The sequence below is a fragment of the Aotus nancymaae genome, unplaced genomic scaffold (assembly GCF_030222135.1).
Source record: "Aotus nancymaae isolate 86718 unplaced genomic scaffold, 86718_ANA_hifiasm-v0.15.2.pri h1tg000007l, whole genome shotgun sequence".
NCBI classification, from domain to species: domain Eukaryota; kingdom Metazoa; phylum Chordata; class Mammalia; order Primates; family Aotidae; genus Aotus; species Aotus nancymaae.
This window is the reverse complement of record NW_026988418.1, coordinates 2,856,795-2,880,927: the sequence shown is the minus strand read 5'-3', so window position 1 is coordinate 2,880,927 and position 24,133 is coordinate 2,856,795. Positions and strand designations below refer to the sequence as shown.

At 41.9% G+C, this 24,133-nt stretch overlaps 1 protein-coding gene across 16 annotated transcripts in view; it reads right to left on the bottom strand.

Moving 5' to 3' along the window:
* MACF1 (microtubule actin crosslinking factor 1) overlaps positions 1-24,133 on the bottom strand; it is a 329,515-nt gene that overhangs the window by 7,327 nt on the left and 298,055 nt on the right. For 8 of the 16 annotated variants that reach the window (XM_064372195.1, XM_064372194.1, XM_064372184.1 and 5 more), the window contains 9 exons: positions 23,154-23,342; positions 19,419-19,539; positions 18,668-18,831; positions 17,095-17,257; positions 15,727-15,881; positions 14,145-14,219; positions 12,538-12,555; positions 9,195-9,312; positions 8,298-8,366 (listed from right to left, as the gene is read on the bottom strand). In XM_064372195.1, coding sequence (XP_064228265.1) covers positions 8,298-8,366; positions 9,195-9,312; positions 12,538-12,555; positions 14,145-14,219; positions 15,727-15,881; positions 17,095-17,257; positions 18,668-18,831; positions 19,419-19,539; positions 23,154-23,342 — 1,072 coding nt within the window. The remainder of the gene's footprint in view (positions 1-8,297; positions 8,367-9,194; positions 9,313-12,537; positions 12,556-14,144; positions 14,220-15,726; positions 15,882-17,094; positions 17,258-18,667; positions 18,832-19,418; positions 19,540-23,153; positions 23,343-24,133) is intronic. The other 8 variants (XM_064372199.1, XM_064372189.1, XM_064372193.1 and 5 more) reach the window with 3 other exon arrangements.

Below are 24,133 nucleotides of genomic sequence, written 5' to 3'. Positions count from 1 at the left end.
ATTCAGTCAATAATCCTAAAGAAAGGAGTCCAGGAACTCAGGACAGTAAAAAGATCAGGACAGAATCATTAAGAAGTAAACATGTCAGGGGGCAGACAGAGAGAGAGAGGGATCAAGACCATGCACTAAAACTTGCTAGTGAGAAACTGTTAAGTGAAAAACTGAAAGCAGTAAAAGGCTGAAGGAGCAGCTGCAAGGAGGAGAGGAACATCAAGGTGCAAAGAATGTGGAGACAGCACAGGAAGCCGGTCAGCGCGGTCTTGTGGCTTTCTGGGGCTGCACAACCAGAACTTAAAATGTGGATTCCATTGGAAGATCTCACGCACAGCCAACACAAATGTTAAATGTGAAAGATGCTACTAAAAGAAATAATCCCTCTGGAATATGTCCTTAGATTATTTCTCACTGTAAGACGTAATCGTGCAGAAACCCTCTACCTCCTCATCCATGCTAAACTGTGCACTCTTTACAAAGTACTAGACACAGCTAAGCAAATGAGACTGCTGGAGAAAAGGGAACCATTATGAACAAAATACTTGTCATTCTTTTCTATAACAGATGTTTAACTGGTCAGAAACCGTAAATCTAGAAGGTTACAGGAAATTTTGTTTACTTTCTCCTCTGTCCTATCCCATATGTCTCTGAAGGAATTTGAGAAATTTTGGTAGAATCAGGTTTTAAATCAGGTTGCTTGAGTGTCCAAGCAGCATGGTTCCAAATTCCTAAATCAAATTGAAATTCTTCTCAATATATTATATGCTGACAGAATATATCAAAGTATTAGGTTAAAAGCACTCACTTGGATACCAAAACCTCCAAGTTATAGTCCAAGCTCTGCTGCCAACTCTGATCCTTCCTGTTCTGGCTTCAGTTTCCTTAGGCTCACCAGAGGCAATCAGGTCAACTGGTCTCTAAGAGCCCTATTGTCTGGATGATCTATGACTTAATGGTCCCTGAAATGCTAGCTGTTTCCTTCCATGATCCAGTATTTCCTTTCTCCTCAAGCCTCAATAATACATGACCCTTGGCCAGGTGCAGTGACTCACGCCTGTAATCCCAGCACTTTGGGAGACCAAGGCAGGTAGATCATTTGAGGCAAGGAGTTCAAGACCAGCCTGGCCAACATGGCAAAACCCTGTCTCCACTAAAAATACAAAAATTAGCTGGGCATGGCGGTATGTGCCTGTAGTCCCAGCTACTCAGGAGGCTGAGGCTGAGGCAGGAGAATCACTTGAATCTGGGAGGCAGAGGCAGAGCTGCAGTGAGCTGAGATCGTGCCACTGCACTCCAGCCTGGGTGACAGAAGGGGACTCTGTCTCAAGAAAAACAAAAACAAAAACAAAACAAAATAAAACAATTTTTGAGGTTCATTCCTTGGCTCTTGGTTCTCTACTCATCCATTTTCCAGATTTCAGCACTTGTCTCTTATTCTCAGTGAGAATTTCCTTCAGCACTAGCCTTGGTAGGAGATCAAGTGGAAATATTGGATTGCAGAAGGAAACAGCTTAACAGTTTGGGGGTCACATCACCAATAACTGGAATCATGACTTACACTTATTGATCTATTAATCTTGTATTTGTCAAAATGCCCAGCTTATCAGTGGACATGTGGCAGGCACTAAAACTGATGAATGAAAACCATTTCATCAGCTGAAGATTTGAATGACATTCTCCAAAAGAACTGTTTGTGACCCTAAGCTAAAAGAACTTGATTCATGGTCTGAACCTGGTAAACATTTAGTAGTTCACTTCTGAGCAAATTCTGCTAGAAAAAAAAAAAAGACATAAGAGGAAAACTTCGAAATTGCATTGCAGTTGAAGGAAATGACATTTTAAATGTTTTAGGAAGGGCACCCTCTAATAACATAATGGTGGTATGTTCCCTATGCACTGCACAGTTCATAGAATGTTATCACATGCAGTACTGCACCTGACTGTAATTAGCATCCCTATGTTACAGAGATACTGAAGTACTCACAGAGGCTGAGGTCAAGCAAAGTGGCAGTAGAGCTGGATCTAGAACCCATGTCTTCCACTTGAGTTGTCTTCTTTGTCCCCTGACCCCCAAGCCATTCCCAGCCTAGCTCTTTGCATAACCACCTACACTCACAGTCTCCACTCCTCTCCTCACAGCACCCAGGCTTCCACTACTCCACGGAAACTGCTCTGGCAAAGGTTACCGCCAACCTCTATCTCGGGGCGAGTGGGGGGGGATAAAAATTGCTTAATGGCTGGGTGTGATGGCTCATGCCTGTAATCCCAGCACTTTAGGAGGCTGAGGAGGGCAGAATGCTTGAGCCCAGGTTGGAGACCAGCCTAGGCAACATGGTTAAACCCCATCTCTGCAAAAAATTAAAAAATTAGCTACGCATGGTGCCATGTGCCCGTAGACCCAGCTACTCTGGAGGCTGAGGTGGGAGGATTGCTTGAGCTTGAGAAGTCAAGGCTGCAGTGAGCTGTGACCATGCCACTGCACTCTAACCTGGGTGACAGAGTAAGACCCTGTCTCAAAAACTAAAACAACCACCAAAAAAAGTTGCTTAATCTCACAACCCAAGGGACATCCTTATTATAATGTTGGTCTGTCTTTACTCCTTTGCACATCTGTATGTGTGTGTGTATATATGTTTTTATGTTTTCTTTTTTTTTTTTTTTAGACAGAATCTCACTCTGTTGCCCAGGCTGGAGTGCAGTGGTGCAATCTCAGCTCACTGAAACGTCCGCCTCCTGGATTCAAGTGGTTCTCCTGCCTCAGTCTCCCAAGTAGCTGGGATTACAGGCATGTGCTACCATGCCCGGCTAATTTTTGTATTTTTAGTAGAGATGGGATTTCACCATGTTGGCCAGGCTGGTCTCAAACCCCTGACCTCAGGTGATCTGCCCACCTTAGCCTCCCAAAGTGCTAGGATTACAGGCATGAGCCACCGCACCTGGCTTGTATATATTTTTTTAATTAAAAAATCAGGAACTTTCCTCCATGCCCTACATATCTCATGCAAAATTTTAACTAGCTGCTAAGTACTATTTCATCATAAGAATGTGAATTTAACCAGTCTAACCAGTCCAATATTGCATTTTTGTTTAAATATTTTAAACATTGTAGCCAATGCTGTGACAATTTGTAAAACATTTTACACATATCCATGATATTTCCTTAGGATTAATTTCTACATGTAGATTTTATGGGGAGAAAGGATGCATACCTAAGGTAAAAACATATCAACTGATGAATGACAACCACGTGTCAAGGTTGACACATACCAACTAATTCCAAAATGTTATACTAGTGTACACTCTCCAAAATAATATATTAAATTTACTTCATTCTGGCCAATTATTGTGCTACAAGCATGAGTCCATACAGGAAAAAAATCTGACAATTTGTTAGGTAAAAACATCTCTCTGCTGTTGTAACTTGCATGTGGAGGGTCACTACACACTGTTCTCTTGTTTTTGCAACACTCTCCTCCCCTGGCTTCAAGGATGCCTGCTCCCTTGCTGACCACTCCTCCCTGCCCACTTCTAAAACACAGATGTTCCCCCTGGGTCTGTCCACAGTCCTTTCTCCCTCTTAGACTCAACCTGGTGATAAGCTCACCCACTGAGGCTTCAGTGCTGCCATACAGTCACACCCAGCTCCAAATACATTAGCAGAACAGGCCTTCCTGCTGGTTGCCAGAAGCTATATCCAATGACTGATTAGCCTCCCAGAGTGCTAGGATTACAGGTGTGAGCCACCATGCCTGGCCATATATTTATTTTTAAAACAGAGATGGGGTCTTGCTATGTTGCCCAAGCTAGTCTTCAATTCTTGGCCTCAAGTGATCCTCCCCACTAGGCCACCCAAAGTGTTGGGATTATACGTGTAAGCCACTGTGCCTGGCCCAATACCTCCTTTTCCTGATGTTTTCTCCATCTTCATGGGCAGAGTCATCTCTTCCCCCTTCCTCTCTCGACCACTCATTTTACCAAATACAAGGGCATTTATTCACATGTTTGCTCCCTGCACTAGGCTGAGAGCTTGTAGGCAGGGACCATCATCTTAATTTGCTTTTGGATTTTAGTGCCAGACTTGCATATAGGGTTTCAGTAAATATCTGTGAAACAGAGTAGCCTCTGTTTCTCTGAAATAGACTTTGAAAACAATAGTCTCTCAACAGTTTCAAGGAAAGGATCTCACACCCTTCATGAACTTACTAAGTTGTGCTTCCATTAAAAAGTGCTCATTATTTCATGGGGATGAAGAACAGAAGCACCAAGCTGTGTTAAAGTGAGGACTCAGTGGCTGGTGAGGCTCACCCTCTTGCTGTGTGACTGTCTCTCTTGCATACCAGCCACAAACGCAAATCCATGAATTTTCCTTACTGAAACCACAAGGTTAAATTTATGACTCCCAACACCTACTGTATATAGAATATTAAAAGAAATAGCAATTTAAGAGCAGATAGAACAGCTTTCCATACAGAAGATAGTACATGAAGGAAGATTATCCCATGTTAACAACAACACATTAAACCTTCGCATTTTGTGATCCTAGGACCTGCTTAATTCTATCACAGGAGGCTATGCTGATCTATGTCATGACCCTATTAGCCCCAGAGGCCAACATGAGGCAGGTACATTGTAACGCCTCATTAAATGACTGCTGAGGGCCCAAAGGGTGTCTCACTTGCTTTCTAGCTGGGTTCATGCAGGATGCTGGGAAAATCCAGTTCATCATGTTCCCAGGGTGTGCTTACACGTCATAAAGAAACAAACATAACGAGACAGTCCCTGTTTTCACAGGGAATCTCCAGCCAATGGTCACCTCTTGGGACGGTATTTCACTGGCTAGAGATACAAAGATGTGTGAACAATTCCCTATCATCATCCTTCCAGGTACTACATCCATGCCACAGACACTCAATACTACGTATTAAGCCAATCTGAGACTGTAAGAATAGTTAGCTAGCTCCTGCACACTTCCATGAGGCCTCATTTAGTAGGCTTAAACTCAAGTGAAAAGGCAGGGCACCATAAAAATAATGGCTTAACTTTAATTGGGGCCTGCCCCAAACAAGACAGAGCAGATAATTCAGGCTTTAGAGGGTTGTCTTCTCCCTTTTATTTTCCTTCCTCTCTGTAACTCCCATCTTCTTGGTCCTTATGCTCTTAAGCTCACAATAGTAAAATTCCCGTATTTCTGGTGCTCTCATCTCAGTAAAGAGACCAATGAATGATTAATTTATCCTAAGCTATGATGAATATTAGCTTAATATGCTACAACTCCCATGGATATTTGAATTTTAAAAGAAAATATTTAAGATGCAAGGCAATGAAAGGATTATTGATAAGGAACATTTTATATACATATCACTTAGAAATGAAAGCTATTTCTTCAGAAATACATTTAAAGTTGGCCAACCTTAAGAATTAAATAAGGTGTTAACAGGGTAATATTTTGATAAGCTAGAAAAGACTGGGATGGGAAGAGGCGACAACAAACAACAGTTAAACAGCTGGAAGCTGTCAAAATTGATTTCTGGGGCAATCCCAAAAGTAAAAAGTAAACATTTTCTCAAACTAGAAGGAAACACTAAATTCTAATTAAGCGAAGTTTATGTACTAGCACTTAAATTTAGTAGTAAAGGTACTTTTAATATTTACATTGATTCAAATATTTCCCTAACATTCGGTATTATAGTACTAAAGTTAAAAAAATAGAGAAGATTCCTAGTACTTGGTTGACTACTGTGATAGGATTTTCCCCCTCACCATTTTTTTCACTGGAGAAAAGATCTACCATTGAACCTACAGAACCAGACCATGACGGCAGCCACATCAATTCAGTTCATCAACCACTAAAGAGGCTGTCTTTGCTAAGAGAGTTATGCTAGCCACCTGACATTGGTTGACCTGGGCATGTTAGTTAAAACTCAGTTCTAAGCTACTGTTTAACAGGTACAGAGTTTCAGTTTTACAAGATGAAGAGAGTTCTGTGGATGGATGGTGGTGACGGTAGTATGACACAAACGGACTTAGCCGTGTACACTTAAAAATGGTTAGGATGGTAAATTTTATGTTATTTGTATCTTATAATAATCTGAAAAAAATCAGTTCTATGCCAAAATGTGTCTTTTAAATCTTCATAAATGATATTTCCTAGATCTTCACTTCTCTGGGGGAGCTAGTATGTCTAATGATCAAAAACATAAACAGTACCTTAGGTACAGGTATACTCATTATCTAGGCAGAACTGTTTTTCTCTCCATCCAAAAACATCATGATTTCCGGTGCCACAGATAAATTCAGAAACTGAAATCTCTGATTTTGGCAGTACCAGGAGACTGGCAAATCTAGCTAGTAGAATATTTTCATTTTTTTACACTTGACTAAAGTAACATGCAGTTTGAGATATCTTCTGCCTTTGAAAATAGCTGTGTAAAAGGAGATAACAAATGATAGTGCACATTGGTGTTAAGAACCTTGTGAGACATCTTGTACTGTCCTCAGTATAGCATTCTCTATGGTCCAGAGACCCAAGGAAATGTAACGTAAATGAATACAACAAAATCTACCTTAAACAGTATTTCCAGAAGCCATGTTAATCCTTATAGAACTTCGAACATAGTTTCAAGTAACTTCATTCTCTTCTCAACCTTCATACCCTTCTACCTTATTATAATCCATCCTAGTTCTTAGGTGTTCATCTTCTAGTACTATTTTTTATTTGATTAAAAATAGCTCATCTTGCCCCATCACTGATAGAATTATGAAATTTAAAATTTCTGGAGAGTTCTCTCCAAAGTCAATGGATTGAGATGATTACTGAGCTCCAGGAGAGCACCCCTGGAGAGACACAGGAAAATCTTACCTTGTTTGCTCCAAGGGATGCTGAAAAAGGTTACTAGCTTTCATAGAAAATAGCTTCTAGATGGCCCTCCCAAATTTCCTTGGGGTTCCAAATTCTGGATACTAAGATAAGGACAAAGCAAGCAGTGTTCTCCTTGGCCAGCAGCATGATGTTATAATAAATACAGCAGGCAGCAAATAAACAGGCAACCAAGGATTCCAAAATGCCACATGCAATATCCCTTTTATTTAGTCTGATCATACATGACAGGAAAAATAGGACCTTATTCATAGATTTCAAAAGAAATGAAGTTGTTTTACTGAGGTAAAGTTAAAATGGCACATATTGCTTTTCATTAAAGCAATAAAAGACAACTTTTAAATTCTAAAACTAAACACTTTCAAGTTTTTAATCAGAAAAAGTGTTTTCAAAATTCCTTTTTTTTTTTTTGTAGACAGAGTCTTGCCCTGTTGCCCAGACTGGAGTGCAGTGGCATGATCATGGCTCACTGTAGCTTTGAACTCCTGGGCTCAAGCAATACTCCTACCTCAGCCTCTCGAGTAGCTAGGACTACACAGGTGTGTACCACCATGCTTAGCTAATTTTTAAATTTTTTTTGTGGAGACAGGGTTTCACTATGTTGACTGATCGTGAACTCCTGGGCTCCAGCAATCCTTCTGCCTTAGGCTCCCAACATGCTGGGATTCCACTGCAACTGGCCCCAATTTTTTTAAAAAAGGAAGCTTTAATGAAAATTATTACTGCTTAACTTTTACTCTGGTTTACTGTAGTAAACATAAAATTAGTTAAAGTAAGAGAAACTATTTATGGGCATATCTGAATTCATGTGAAAACTGCTCTCTTTAGCTCTGTCCTCACTAAATGCTTCAAAATATGAATATAAATCATTTCCAAAGAAGTTACATACTATACAGTAAACATTTCTGCTAGGTTTATAAATAAACCTTAATAATTATGCAGGCTGATCCAATAATAAATACACTCAGAGGTGTGTCAGCCTCCGAAACATGTAACATGCTGGCTAGGGGCACATATTCTAGATCCAGATTGCCCTGAATTTCAATCTCATCTCTGCCATTTACTAGTCGTTTGTCTTGGGGCAAATTATTTAAAATTTCTATTCCTCAATTTCCTATTCCGTAAAATAGAGATCATAGCATCTACACCTCATATGAGGCATAAATGTGTTACTTGTACTTATAATAGTGTGTGGCACGTAAAGCTATATAAGTATTTGTTAAATAGAAGCTCAGAACAAATTCCATGGACACAGAAGTATTTTATGCACCATCAACTTGAGTAGTTAGAAAAGCTATGGTTTGGCCATTTCAAGCACTCATGAATGCAGCAGATACACAGAACCAAGAGATGTTACAGTTTAAGAAGCAAAGCCATTCTCAATGGGCTAGGTTGTGGAGAAAAGGGACAAAGCTTAAAAGCCAACCTATGGGAGACTGACTGGAAATCGAAGAGCTGGAATCAGAGCGCTTTATTTTACTCCCAGGATGGTGAACTAGAATAAAAAATACGTAAACACAAAGAAACAAGACACAGGGCAGGAAATGCAGAAACTAGTCAAGAAAGACAAATTGGCAGACAGTTGGGGAGTCTCCTGTGCACCCACATGCAGCTCTGTTAACAGGAGAAAGGCAAGGACACAGCTGAAGAGGATTTAGCAATTGGAACTGCTCATCTCTTCCCCGTTGCAGTCCCACACACCCGCCTAGCCACAGGTGCTACCACTCATATGCTCATATTAAATTGACAGTTTCCTTATGTTTCTGGTCTGGTAGGCCAGCCTTTTCGCATTTAGCAGAAAGACACCCCATATACTCCATGGTTTTGCTTAGGTGGCCACTTGTCTTAGAAGTGAATTGGCTCACATGTAGGTGTCTTTATCCTCCCTCCTGACCCAGGGGGCTCACCAGTTTTTCCCTGTATGAGAAGGGCCTATCACTCTCCCTGTCAGTCAGTTACAGGAATTACAGGCAAAGAGATCTGAAGTGCTAAGAGGGAACCTAAAGGGCTTCGCCAGGCTCCTTTCTAGGATACTGTTAATTTAATACCCCAAACGTAAACATTCGAGTAACACCAATACATTCTTAATTCTCATTACTGCATTCCTCTAGACCTACCTCCCCAAATAGCATCAACCTCTTCAGTTTTTCTCCCTGGCCTATGCTGGCACGCCTGAGTTCAAATTTGTGCTAGTGGGATGACATCTGGGCAGCTTAACAAATAAAAAACAGACAGACCCCACCATCAATGCTTCCTGTAAGCATAAAAGAACACTGCTGGGGCCATACCTAACATGTAATTCATGCTCAAAGTGGTTCCTTACCTCGGCAGGGATCATTTTTCACTAAAAATTCATCCAAGGCCATCCATCCTCCACCAACGCGGACCATCACGGTGCTGCGCAGAATACGGACCAGCCGCAACTGCTGAGAATCCCCAAACTGCAGAATCAAAAGGAAATTTAATTAATAAACACATCTTAAAGCAGATCTATATTTTGCTCCCAAAGCAGACTGTATTCAGACAGGAATGACTATTTGATAGCTAAGGGAAAATTTTTAATTCTCATAGTTTTGCATTTTTATATATTTCACAAAAGGATTTTAAAAACAGAAAAGCAGAAATATCAAGCTAAAGACCAGTGTCTTGATATACTTTTTTTTTTTCCCCCGAGACGGAGTGTCACCCTTATTGCCCAGGCTGGAGTGCAATGGCATGATCTTGGCTCACTGCAACCTCTGCCTCCTGGGTTCAAGAGATTCTTCTGCCTCAGCCTCCTGAGTAGCTGGGATTACAGGTGTGTGCCACCATGCCCGGCTAATTTTTGTATTATTAGTAGAGATGGGGTTTCACCATGTTGGCCAGGCTGATCTCGAACTCCTGACCCCAGGTGATCCGCCCGCCTTGGCCTCCCAAAGTGCTGGGATCACAGGCATGAACCACCATGCCCAGCCGAGATACTTTAGATACTTTCTATTGGGATAAAATTAACTTTTCATGGTCACACCACTGCCTCTGCACCAAAAGGAGAGGTAGGAAGACAAAGTGAGTTAGGTCATTTGATTTTTTAAAAGAGATTCTGCACAATTAAAAATCCATCTTCTTGGTATGCTAATTTGTTTTCCTAAAAAAAAAGATGGTGGATGTCAACTTCTGAATACAGTATGCTTAAAAGCTAAATGGAAAATAGCAAATACTATTTCAAGCCTTAAGGAAACCTTTGCAAAGCATCATTATTATAAGCTTAGAAGAAAATTTGATTTTCTGCATCAGGTTTTCAGAAATAAACCCTAAGTATTTGCTAATTGCAGTGTCACCAGCAGAAAAGTTTCTTCAGCTTAACAAATGATTAGGTCATATTTATACTAAAATTGAGTTGAAGCAATTAAAAACTGCAGCTCCCATGATGATTAAAATAGTATTCAATAATCATTTTAGATGCTAAAAAAGCGTATTTCTGATTATTTATGTTTTCCCTTTTTTCTTGCCCAAACATTCCTACTTCCCAGCTCTATGTTAACATTTGGAGTTTCTCATGGCATAAATTACCCTCTTTCCAAAATGAAGTAAGGAGCAACAAAAGAGAAGTATGCAAAGTTTCCAAAACAAACAAACATTTAGTTGGAGAAATGGAATTCCTAAAATTATTTAATTCAAGGGTTCCTTGGGTATGGAGGTGGTAGGATTTCAAAGTTATAAAAGACAACTGTAACTTTGAAATAAGGTAGAAAAATTGAAAATGCAAAAAAGGATATATGAGGTCATATTACCATCCTCCCTCAAAATTAATATTTGTGGTAATTTTCCATATTCCTTAGCTGCTCTGACTCAAATGCACTATTTGCATGAGCAAGGTGACTAAAAAATACTGTATCCTCCCTCCCAGCCCTTTACTTTAAAAATAAAAGTAGTCCCACACCTCTATCTGATACAATTTAAACATGTTTAAACAAAGTAACTACAGCCAAAGTGCTGCGTGGTGGTGGTAGCAGCAGCACTGAACCCAGACTTGAAAGGGAATACATGTCCTGTCTTGGGAAGGAAGCTGCCCCCATCCCCAGCTCTCTGAGAGCCCCCCTCAGAAGCTGGGCCCCCACAAGTGAAAATGGGAAGCCCCGTGGGAGCAGGTTCTGGGAGCCAAGGAGGATTCCACCCAAGAGCAGCACTGGCCTGAGTCACTGAAAACGGTTTTCTCTGGATGGGTGAGAGGCAGGGAGTATGCGCCTGCATGTCTGCCAGGGTGAATCAGGAAGAAACCCTGGGAGTTCTTTATTTTTGGAATACTGTGTACTATAATTTACCACTCCATTTATTTCATGTTTCCTCCCCCTCCTTAATTTCTAACTAAAGCTCTCTTTAAAAGATTCTAACTTGTTTCTGCAAAGCTATTGGGGAAAGGAGGTTTGACCAAGCCAGCAGACAGTATAGCTGGAGAAGTTGAGGCCAGAGTCATGAGTGGTGGGAGGGGTTATGGCAGCTCTAAAAATGGAGACCTGTGCACACCTGGTAGGACAGGGATGTCAGTGAGGCAAATAACTCAGAATAAGAGTCCTAAGGGCCAGTAACTGTTGTTTCTACCTTTTAAAAGGAAAACCCCTTACAGGGACTTGGGTTTTTGCAGTGGCTGACATTAGCCATGTAAGAGTAGGCATGTGACCTTTGAGGCCTCAGGTGCCTGTGTATAAAATGAACTTCACATTTCTGTTCCCAACATTAGAACTCATCTGACTTTCTCCTGGTCAATGGAGCAGTAGAGGAGGGTGTCAGCACTCTTCAAAGGCACCCTAGCATTCACACATAGTCATTAGCAAATAGGCATATTGGACACTCTCAAGCAATTATTTTTTTTAAAGCCAGTTTGTTCTCATCTTTACTTTTTTTTTTTTTCCTCTTATTCCCTGTTCTTCCCACTGGCCTAGAACATTATTATAGTGACTTGCAAGGTCTGGGATGTTTGAGGGCCTCAAATCAACTCTTAGGATTTATAATTTCCTATCAGAGAGACAGATTTTACTCATGCAACTTCCTTCCACATTGGAGGACACAGGACCCCAGAGCACTCAAAAAGATCTGAAAGGTTAGCATTACCAAGTGGAGTCAAAGCATCCAACGTTTTTTCCAAGTCTAATTTGGTCCCATTAAATCTTGGCTCACTGGCCATAATCAGCATACTTAAGGCCACAGCCAATTATGATCCCCACACTACACTTCTCAGGTACCTTATAATTATAAAATGTAAGTGTAACTAACTACAAATATTAATAAGGTATTTAAACAGTACTGAAGTTCTTCAGGAGCTGACTTACCATACACATTGCAAAATTTATTAACTGTCAAGAGATTCTAATATAAATAAGAACTGTGCTATTTGATAATCTGACTTCTAACACAGAAGTACAAAACCAGGCTCTTTTTAGAAGTGGAATGGATTGATACCATAGCCTCAGTTTCCTTCATTTCATCTCCTTTATAAAAAATTATATTCTTTTGCTGCTAAGACAGCTTTGCAATGCTGGCCCCATCAGCAGTTTCTCCACTTGGTAAGACAACCAGGTGTGACCCAGGCATGCTTCAGATTACATCCACTCCCCATAGCAAAGAACAGGCAGCATTAGCTACACAGACCATATCCATTGAGAAGGAGAACATTGCAAGGCACACTGTACCTGATTGCCGAGGAAGAACTACACACAGTAAGAGTAAAGGATGGAGGAAAAGGAGGGGAAAAAAAAGAGAACATTTTGTCAAATTAACACTAAGGAATGAAAATCATATCATCACGTTCTTCTGGCAAAGTGACACACACTGAACATATTCTTACCAAGCTCCTGCCAAAGGAATGTGGTTTTAGTTTTAATTATTAGTATTTTTTGAGAGACTTGCTCTGTTGCCCAGGCTGGAGCGCAGTGGCGAAATCTTGGCTCACTGCAACCTCCGTCCCTAGGGTTCAAGCAATTCTCCTGCCTCACCCTTCCCAGTAGTCAGGATTACAGGTGTGTGCTACCAAGCCCAGCTAATTTTTGTATTATTAGTAGAGGCGGTGTTTCACCACGTTGGCCAGGCTGGTCTCAAACCCCTGGCCTCAAGTGATCCACCTGCTTTTGCCTGCTAAAATGCTGGGATTATAGGCGTGAGTCACCATGCCCGGCCAGGGATGTGGTTTTATAAATTATGAACTATATGTTCATATATCTCCACTCTATGTTGTTCTTGTTAATTCATTTCTCTCACAGATAATTAAAAACAGAAAACAAGAAAACAAAACCCATCAAGCAAGCATAAGATTACCTGGAGCTTTATTAACTAAATGCCCTAAGTTAGATTAAAGGAGATTCACCCAGCACTCCTCTGGAAACTCTAGCATGGGGTGGATTTCGTGTACTTTGAGGACATTTTGGATATACTAATGAAAGATGGATCTTCCTGTGTTTCTTACTCAGTGCGATCTAACATGGCCATCTAAATCCTCTTTGCCAATCGTAGATTTTTCTTTATTTTATTTATTTTTATTTATTTATTTAAGACGGAGTTTCACCATGTTGGTCAGGCTGGTCTTGAACTCCTGACCTCAGGTGATCCGCCTGCCTTGGCCTCCAAAGTGCTTAGATTACAGGCGTGAGCCACCACGGCCAGCCAACCAATCGTAGATTTTTCTTAGGACTTTAGAAAATCTTGATGAGCTGTTAATGTATTTTAGGAGACCTGTTTCAGATCCTTCTATGGCCCTGGCCCTGGTCCCAAAAGAAGCTAAATCACAGGTACAGTTCACTGTCAGTTATGGCCACATCTAGCATGGCTTTCCAGGAAGACCACTGAGCCTAATGTCTCATCAGTGCTCTTGAGCCCCATGTGTAGCACAGCTGAGAGCAGGCAGTGTCTGTTGGGGCTTCAGCTGAGTTTCCCCGGGCCTCTCTAGCCTGGGAGCCACTCAGGCTCACAATGACCATCTCTTTGGAAGTAAGTGGTCAGTCATTAGACATAATTGTTTCCAAAGGTAACTTCATCCCCCTAAAGACTTTATCAGATGTGAAGTGACAGCTCTGAAATATCTCCTATCTTGAAACTCAAATACAAACTACTATCTAGCTGGATATGGCAATAGTTTTCAGATGGAACATGGTACCTGACACTTGGCATCTAAAGAGATGAGGTCAGAGAGTGACCACAGCTCAAGTCCGATAGGCTCTGGGACTCCCAGCATCAAGAGGAAAAGGTGGGATCAGCCACATATGAGAAACCACCACCACAAAGGACTGGTTTTTCTCTTCCTTACCCGGTATTTATTCTCTCCAATCTGCTCCACCTGAAACCTTTTTGCACATTTGCATTGAGCCACTTGTCTTGTAACCTATTGGTTGTGAACAAAAATAAAAGTGTAAAGTGTAGAGCAAGACTTCCTATTCAGAGAAACAAAGAGTTTTACACATAAACAAGGAAGCTATTCATTATTTACTTTTTAGGCATTTCAGGCTTTTGACATATGCATTTATCTTCTGTTCCAAATTAGTATATGTTCTTCTTACTAAGTGAACTAATTGAGACACTGAGAAAGAACAGGCATGAAAGAAATTCCCAAGTGACTATACAACACATTCTTTATTCCTGCTTCAAAATTCCTTCAGAGAAAAGTGCTAATATGCATGTATCAAAATCAAATTATTAATAAAGCAAATTATGAACTACTTTGAATTTCACCCTAGGAGCCTGAGATCCCCTGGAAGTCAGTCCTGGGGTGTTCCAGGGCCACTCCCAAGACCTGTCCCAGCACCTCTTCCTTTCCAAGATCTGTTATCAACAGATGCTAGGATTTCTAGGTGGGACTAATAAATTTGCTAGTTTCAATGTGGTAGTTTTTAACAAGGCAGAAAGCATGATGGGTATATACCATTTTAAACATTACATTTTACCCCCCTTTTAAGCATTTATTTTTATTTTTTGAGACAAGTCTTGCTCTATTGCCCAGGCTGGAGTGCAGTGGCATGATCACAGCTCACTGCATCTTTTTTTTTTTTTTTGAGATGGAGTTTCGCTCGTTACCCAGGCTGGAGTGCAATGGCGTGATCTCAGCTCACCGCAACCTCCGCCTCCTGGGTTCAGGCGATTCTCCTGCCTCAGCCTCCCGAGTAGCTGGGATTACAGGCATGCGCCACCATGCCCAGCTAATTTTTTGTATTTTTAGTAGAGATGGGGTTTCACCATGTTGACCAGGATGGTCTCGATCTCTTGACCTCGTGATCCACCCGCCTCGGCCTCCCAAAGTGCTGGGATTACAGGTGTGAGCCACTGTGCCTGGCCAGCTCACTGCATCTTTGACCTCACATGCTCAAGGGATCCTTCCACCTCAGTCTCCTGAGTAGCCAGGAATAGAATCATACTACATTGCCCAGGCTGGTCTCGAACTCCTGGGCTCCAGTGACCCTCCTGCATTGGCCTCTCAAAGTGCTGGGGCTACAGGTGTGAGCCACCATGCCCAGTCCATTTCAACCCTTAAATGCTACACTGGTAGACCATTTCCCTAGATTCCAGGTAGCATGCTCAGGAGTGCGATGAGTCTATCCCTAACTCAGGACCAGTGAACCAGGATGAGTCCAGTGCCCTGCAAAGGTTCTCTGTAAACTTCAGTGCACCACACAGACATGACTCACTTCAGTAATTCATCTAGCCTGAGCTAGAGCTCAGATGTCAGAGATCCTCTGGGACTCTAAAATGCTATCCAGAGATCTCAACACAGAACTACAAATAATCATCTCCCAACAGACAAGTCAAAGGCTAATATGATCACTGAACCCAACCAAATTCAGGATAGTATAAACCTATAGTCACAAGTATACTCAAAATATAATTATTTCCCATACCTCATCTTCGATTTTATCTGCATCAGTTGTTGGTCGATATGCATCCTTGTTGGGATGAAGAGCAGCTACAAATTCATAATAATCAATGTAGCCATCCCCATCTCTGTCAAAAATGTCAGCCACAGCAGTCATCTCTAACTTGGTGGTGGGGAACTCTGGAGAAAAGGAATCATGTTTTGAAACATTAAGACATTAAGAGGGCTTACTTGTTTGGATGGCGGTTATAGAACCATTTTTTAATTTTTTTTGAGACAAGGTCTGGGCCTGTTGCCCAGGCTGGAGTGCAGTGCCATCATCTTAGCTCACTGCAACTTCCGCCTCCCAGGTTCAAGAAATTATCCTGCCTCAGCTTCCTGAGTAGCTGGGATTGCAGGTACATGCCACCAAGCCTGACTAATTTTTTTTGCATTTTTCATCGAGACAGGGTCTCACCATGTTGGCCAGGCTGGTCTTGAACTCCTGGCCTCAAGTAACCCACCCATCTCAGCCTCCCCTCCTGGCCTCAAGTAATCCACCCATCTCGGCCTCCCAAATTGCTGGGATTACAGGCGTGAGTCACTGCACCTGGCCAGAAATACTTCTTAAGAGCAAAAAAAATTTATGTCTTGATTTTTCCTGAAAAGTATTACATATCCACTTACAGTCTCCCCTATCACAAATGCATCAAAAAGAAGGTAATATTCCACATTTCAGATATACCAAAAGCCATAAACATAATATTACAACCTCCCACAGACCTACCACTCAACTCAAAAATATACTTATCCGCCCCACGATTACTGGATGCTCAGATTGTCTCAGAACAGTGACAGTTTGACATTAATAGCATGAAGTTTTCCTATGTTTAGATTATTGTCTTAGATTCTCGACAAATTGCTATACAAAGGGAGATGTGAATATTTATAGTAGTCATGGTGATTTACTAAAACATAAACCAAATCATATTGCTTCCCAACTGAAAACCTCTGGTTACCCACTTTTTTTTTTTTTTTTTTTTTTTGAGACACAGTCTCACCCTGTTGCCCAGGCTGGTGTTCACTGGCATGATTACAGCTTACTGCAGCCTTGACCTACCAGGCTCAGGTGATTTACCTTAGCTTCCCAAGTAGCTAGGACCACAGGTGTGCCACCATGCCTGGCTAACTTTTGTATTTTTTTGTAGAGAGGGAGTCTGTGTTGCCCAGGCTGGTCTCAAACTCCTGGGCTCAAGCAATCCTCCTACCTCTACCTCCTCAAGTGCTGGAATTACAGGTGTGAGCCACAGCAGCTGGCCAGCTTCAGAAAGACTGTTTAGCCAGAATATCACAGGTTCTACAAAGGGCAAGAAATCCAGGTGTGACCCATGTTTGGAATGATGACTAGACTCACTGGATGCTAAAATGCCATCGATAAACTCCTGACGTGTTATCTTCCCATCCTGGTCCTTATCAATGCGCCGGAAGAAATCCATCACTCGAGACTTTTTGTGATTCATCCAACGCATATATTTTTTCCTCCAGACATCAAAGTCAAAGTTGGCAAATTCCTTCAGCTACACAGAAATCAGAAGTGTCAATAAGATTTATTATTTGGGCCCTCAAAAGCTGCCCAGAGCATACCCAAACTTTCAGACATCCAGTAAAGCCATGCAGGCCTTCCAGGGGGCATCAACAATGAAATCTATGTGTCTGCTTCTTTTGTGAAGGCACATTCTGGCTCCTTCACTTAAAGCCATGACTATTTACATGAGCTGTGGTATAACAGAATAGCAAGAAAAACAGTAACTGAACAACCACCATGGAAAATATGGAGCACATAGAATGAGAATGGGTGAAGCCAGTCTTGCTTTCCCTTTGGGCTTTTCAAAGGATCACTCTCTTAGATGCAAGGGAATGGATTCTAACCCAGAAGGGAGGTCCTTAGCACTCCTCAATTACGCTGTTTACATAATCACACACAGGGTCACATTATGAGGCTCATGTTTACCACTATCTTCTGATATTTCAATGAGAAAATCTGAGTTCTGGATGGAAGCAATAAGAACCCAGCGTTGTATCCAAGCATGTTTCTTTGGAATGGCACCAGAGAGAGCAAATTGCCCATCTGACTTCCATGTTAAATATTTGGCCTTGATGGAAAACAGCAGGCCTATGCAGTGGGTAAGACAATTTTCAGCTACTTAAGTCTATGTTAATGATATACCCTCAAAATGACTTCAACAGTGCAGCAGTTTTCCCTTGATCTTTCAAACTCCAAAGTTAGAAGGAATGGGGGAAAAAAGCACCAAGAACCCAATAAGCTTAAAAGTCAACTGACTTATGGAAAAAACTAAAAACAAAACAAAAACAAAACAAAACAAAACAAAAAACAAAAACACAGAACACTCACTTCCAGGCAAAGCTGCTTTGATATGCACAAATAAAAAAATACAAAAGACATTAGAGGCTTGTTTAGAAACTAGGAAGCATAGTTCTACTATATATTTTTAATACTGGGTAATGACACTTCAAAATAGATTCGCTTTTCATGATCTAGTAAAGACTAACAAAATAACAAAATCATTAAAGATTACTCCTATTTCATAACTATGTAGCATATATTTTTACATGAAAGTCTCAAAAATTGTCATTTTTGTACTGTGCTACATATCTGGAGATAAATTTCCAAAGTTCTGTTCCTGACTCCCAACCACAGCAAGATGCTGAGGCAGATCAGGTCCTGGCCCTCATAGACTGGTTTTCTTGCTTTCCACACCTAGAGGCTTCAGCCTACTCTGTCATAAATGGTTTTCTTACAAATGTGTCTTTTCTCATTCAGGGGCATCAAGGTATGAGTACTGGCTTGGTATGGGTCTGTTTCTATTTGTGAAGAACTAAGTTAAGGCACACAGTTCACATTAAGAGAGCCTCAGAAGGGTTCTGTTTCACTTTGCGTCAGGGAAGGCCACTCAGCAGCACATTACCTCCTCTAGCCGATCCAAGGCATCATTCAGCTTCCTCTGCCGCTCCAGTGCTAACAGCCACACCTGTTGCCAGCGGGCAGAAAGCTGGTTGATCCGTGGGTTTTTTGCTTCAGATTGTGAAAGGATTGGCATGGGAGGAGGGGTTGGCTGACTTAAGGATTTCCCTAAAAGGAAAAATAATCACAAGATTAGAACAGCTGGTTACTATACAAAGAGAAATAGCTGTATGTATAAACTTAGGAGATCTTTAGAATAATATCCAGTCTGAAACCGAGAAAAGAAATATAGGACTTGGCAACATTCAGATACAGAGGTGTACTAATTCCAAAAGTACTGATCCTCTCAGAATATGCTTACCTGCTGCATATAGATCTCCAAGCAATTGTGTCCTACCTTAGTGGGCTGAGGACATGTTAACTAAAAAAGCAGCATATTCTGTAGAAACTGCCTTATTTTCGATTAAATTAGTGCAAACCAAATGTAAACAGCTAGTGCTGATCACCAAAACAATGGAAAGGCCACTGTTAAAGAATAAGCTTAACCACCTCGTAATTTCATATCAATCTATGAACACGGAGTATAGCAACTGACTGTCAATGTAAGAAAAGTGAGTTTCAAAAAAGAGAGATTTTGGTTCAAAACCAACATGGTTTTTGAAAATGGAATAAACATTTTCTGACAGGCATTTGGAAAGTGCTCATCTTCAATTAGCAGGAATGAAGCATCCTAACACAGGGGGCTGGAAACATACTGCCTCCGCTTCGAGATTTCTCTATGAAAGGTGCGTGAGTAGGCTCTATGTTTTTCCTTTTGTATGTCTTGGTGACCCGGTCCACGTCAGGCTGTTTGCGAGTCATCTCCTCCATAAATGTCTGTTAAACACACAAAAAAAGGAAAAAGAGTCAAAATTTTATTGGACTTAAGTGGAGTCAGGCAATGTCTTACTAACAAAGGCCAGGCTGATTACAGATTGACCAAGTGACAGGTGCCCTTGCATGCTCTATCACTTCTTTTAAGACACTTGATTGAAGAAGGTACTTTATCAGGTGCTAAGGACCTGAAGGAGTAGACAGGGACTCTGACTTCAAGGAGCTCATTGATGAGTGATAAAAGCCAAGGAATCAGAGCACTGAGTGCCATATAGGGAGGCAAAGGAAGAGCTAGGATGAATACTTTACAGCCTGTGGTGGCTAGAAAGGCTGCCTAGAGGGCTGGTGCCTGAGCTGAGTTACCGAGGGTAGTAGTTTGGATATCTGTCCCCTCCAAATTTCATGTTGAAATGTGAATTCCGATGTTAGAAGCGGGGTCTGATGGGATGTAATTAAGTTATGGGGGCAGCCTTGGTGCCCTCCCCATGGTAATGAGTGAGTTCTTGCTGTTAGTTCACTTGAGAGCTGGCTGTTTAAAAGGAGCCTGCTATCTCCTCCTCCTCCTCCTCCTCCTCCTCCTCTCTCTCTCCCCCTCTTGCCATGTGACACACTGGCTCCCCTTTGCCTTCCACCATGATTCTAAGCTTCCTGAGACCCTCACCAGAAGCAGATATTGGCACCTTAGTTCCTGTACAGCCTGTAGAACTGTAAGCCAAAACAAACCTATTTTCTTTATAAATTACCTAGTCTCAGGAATTCCTTTATAGCAATGCAAATGGACTGACACACTGAGGAATGAAGAAATAAGTCAACAAATGGTGGGAGGGCAGTCCTAGAAGAGGGTGCAACCTAAACAGAGCCAGAGATGGCTGACAGTGCTGTGACCAGGACCCTTCCACTCATTGGTTCTGCAGAGGATGCAATCAGAGGACTGGCAAGAGGCAGGGTCGGAGAGGCAGGCAGGAGACAGATCACAAAAGGCTTCTGTGTCAGGCTAAAAATTGGCCCTTTATTCTGAGAGCAATGGGGGGCAACTGAAGGATTTCGATCCAGGGAAGAGACAAGATCAGAACTATGCTTTCGAGCTATCACTTTCGCTTCGGTGTACAAGGTGGAGTGATGTAAATGGGGGCAGGGGGGAGTGTGGGATGGGGAGTGGCTAGCAGTGAGAAGACAGGTCAAGAAATCACTGCAGTAACTGAGGCAAAACATGGTGAGGGCCAGAGCCAGGTCAGGAAAGATGGAGCCAAGAGGTATTTTGAAAGTAGGACTGACAAGCCTTGGTGAGTGGCTAGATGTAGGGGGAATAGGAAAAGGAGTAACTCCAGACATCACAGGCTTCTGAATGAGGAAAGGGGAGGCAGATCTGGAACGGACAAGTGGCGTCAGGCAAGGAGGCAAAGATAAAGTGTAATTTTAGAGCTGCTTCTAGTTTACTGTATGTCTGAACTTTAGGAGATGATGGTGCTGGAGATGAAAAAGATGCAGAAGCTTTATAGGTAATAGCTTATGTTGTTAGACTAGATAAATCTCAGCAGTGTGAGGAGAGCATCAAGCATGAGACATAAGGGAACAACATTAATAGGCAGGGAAGAGGAACTAGCTAAGAAGGCTAAAAAGGAATGGTCAGAGAGATCAGAGGAAAACACAAAGATTAAAGGACACAGAAGTCAAAAGGAAAGTTTTGGGAAGGAATGAAGAGCCAGCTATGTCACATGTCAAACAAAATAAAGACTGAAAAACATCTGCTGGATTTAGTGGATTTAGCCAGTGGAATGTGACCAGAACAGTGTCAGCCAGACCACAGGGACCTGGGGAGTGATGAGAAAAAAGGAGATGAGATAGGGAACAAGAAGCGTAGCTGAAAATGGAAGGAGGCAACACAATGGTAACTTGAGGGGAACACTGGGTTGGAAGGGCATATCTGGAAGCTTTAGATGAAAGAGTAAACAGGGAGAGACCGAAGACACAGGGGAGGGGGGGAAAACAGAAAGGAGAGGAACTGAATAGGAAGAAGATAATCTTTCAGAGAGGAGGTGTCAATATAGGTACATCCCATAGGAAGGACAGGTGCTCCTCAACTTACAACAAAGTTACACCTTGATAAACCCATCGTTAAGTTGAAAATATAACACACCTCAACTATGGAACATCATAGCTTAGCCTGGCCTACCTTAAACATACTCAAAACATGTTGTTAACCTATAGTTAGGCAAAATCATCTAACACAAAGCCTATTTTATAATAAAGTGTTGACTATCTCATGTAATCAAAGTGAAAGACAGAATGGTTGTATGGGTACTCAAAGTGAATGGTTTCTTTGTTTGTTTTTTGAGATGGAGTCTTGCTCTGTCACCCAGGCTGGAGTGCAATGGTGCAATCTCTGCTTACTGCAACCTCTGCCTCACTGGTTCCAGTGATTCTCCTGCCTTAGCCGCCTGAGTAGCTAGGTTTACAGACAACCACTACCACACCCGACTAATTTTTATATTTTTAGTAGAGACGGGGTTTCACCGTGTTGGCTAGGCTGGTCTCAAACTCCTGAGCTCAAGAGATCTGACCGCCTCAGACTCCCAAAGTGCGGGGATTACAGATGGGAGCCACTGCTCCTGGCCTCGAACTGCATGGTTTCTACTGAATACATATAACCTTTGCACCATCATAAAGTGGAAAAACTGTATAGTAAGTTCTCCCTTGCTGGGGTAATTGTTTATATAAACTAAAAAGACCATTATAGTCTACAGTATAACTAATCATGATTCACGCTTGAATTCAGTGTAAATAATCATGATTAAAAATGGTATTTGCCTTACTTATAGCCATTACTAGAGACAGTGAAAAAGAAAAAAGAAAAAAAAATGGTATTTGCCTCTAAAGGATATATTAGATATATTATGAAGATAGCTCAACTCAACTTTCCTCCATTGTTTAGTCTGATGTGCACCTTCACTGATCACTGGGTTCATTCGAGAGTTTCTGAACCAGATATAATGGGGATAGACCAGTGGGCCCTTGGCTCAGATGATGGTCAATAAAAACAGGCTGTGGCAGGCAGACTTCTCCAAGAAGGCCCCCAAGATTCCCACTTCTAGTGTGTATACTCTATGTAATCCCCTTCTCTTGAGTGTGGGCAAATGATGGAATATTCACTCCTTTAATTACATTTCATTCTCCATTACATTTCAAAACTCCATATAGCACCTTGGACAGTTTCTCCTGCTGGCTGTGTGGCTAAGACCTGAGGGGGCCTCTAGGAGCCAAGAGCAACTCCTAGCTGAGAACCAGTGAGAAAGTAGAGACCTCAGTCCTGCATCTACCAGGATCTGGATTCTGTCAACATCCTGAGTGAGGCTAGAAGAGGACCCTGAACTTTAAATAAGACTGTAGTACTAGCTGACACCTTGATTTCTGCCTGGTGAGACTCCAGGAAGACCTAGTTAACTCATGCCCAGATATCTGACACACAGTAACCATGAGGTAAGTATGTCTTGTTTTAAGGTGCTAAGTCTGTGGTAATGTGTTAAGCAGCTATTTAAAAACAAATACACAGGACAAAGGACTTGGTATCCATGACCAACACAGAAACTACCAGTAACCACACAGTGAGGTCAAGACACCTGATGCTCAGCGATAAGGGCTTTCACTCGGTCAATATTCTGCGGGATTGGCTCCTGATCCCGCTGAATGAGGGTAGTCTCAGCCCACTGGATCCATGCCAGAAGTTCTTCCAGGAGCTCAGCGTTAGCCACCAGTTCTGACAGAGCTGTTTCAAGACGCTGCTGGTGCTGCTTAGCCCATGTGAGGACCTGTGGAAAAAGAAGAAAACCATGGCCTCTTTCAGTCAAGCATATCCTTTTGTTTCCAAAGCCCTTTTTCATCTGATTTTCACAATGACTTTTTATTTTTATTTATTTTATTTTTTTTGAGACATACTCTTTATTTTTTTGAGACATACTCTGGCTCTGTCACCAAGGCTGGGGTGCAATGGCACAATCTTGGCTCCCTGCAACCTCTGCCTCCTGGGTTCAAGTGATTCTCCTGCCTCAGCCTTCCAAGTAGCTGCAATTACAGACCTGCACCACCATGCCATGGCTAATTTTGTAATTTTGTAGAGACGGGTTTCACCATGTTGCCCAGCCTCGTGTTGAACTCCTGAGCTCAGATAATCCACCCACCTCAGCCTCCCAAAATTCTAGGATTACAGGCATGATCCACTATTCTCCCAGCCAACACAATGACTTTTTTTTTTTTTTGAGACGGAGACTCGCTCTGTTACTCAGGCTGGAGTGCAGTGCAGTGGTGCAATCTCAGCTCATCACAATCTCCGCCTTCCGGGTTCAAGTGATTCTCCTGCCTCAGTCTCCCGAGCAGCTGGGATTACAGGCCCGCACCACCGTGCCTGGCTAATTTTTGTATTTTTAGTAGAGATGAGGTTTCACCATGTTGGTGAAGCTGCTCTTGAACTCCTGACTTCATGATCTGCCTGCATTAGCCTCTTCAAAGTGCTAGGATTACAGGCATGAACACCCAGCCCTAACATAATGACTTTTTAGAGGAGAGACCACCCAAACAGTCAAGAGGCTTCACTATTACCCTA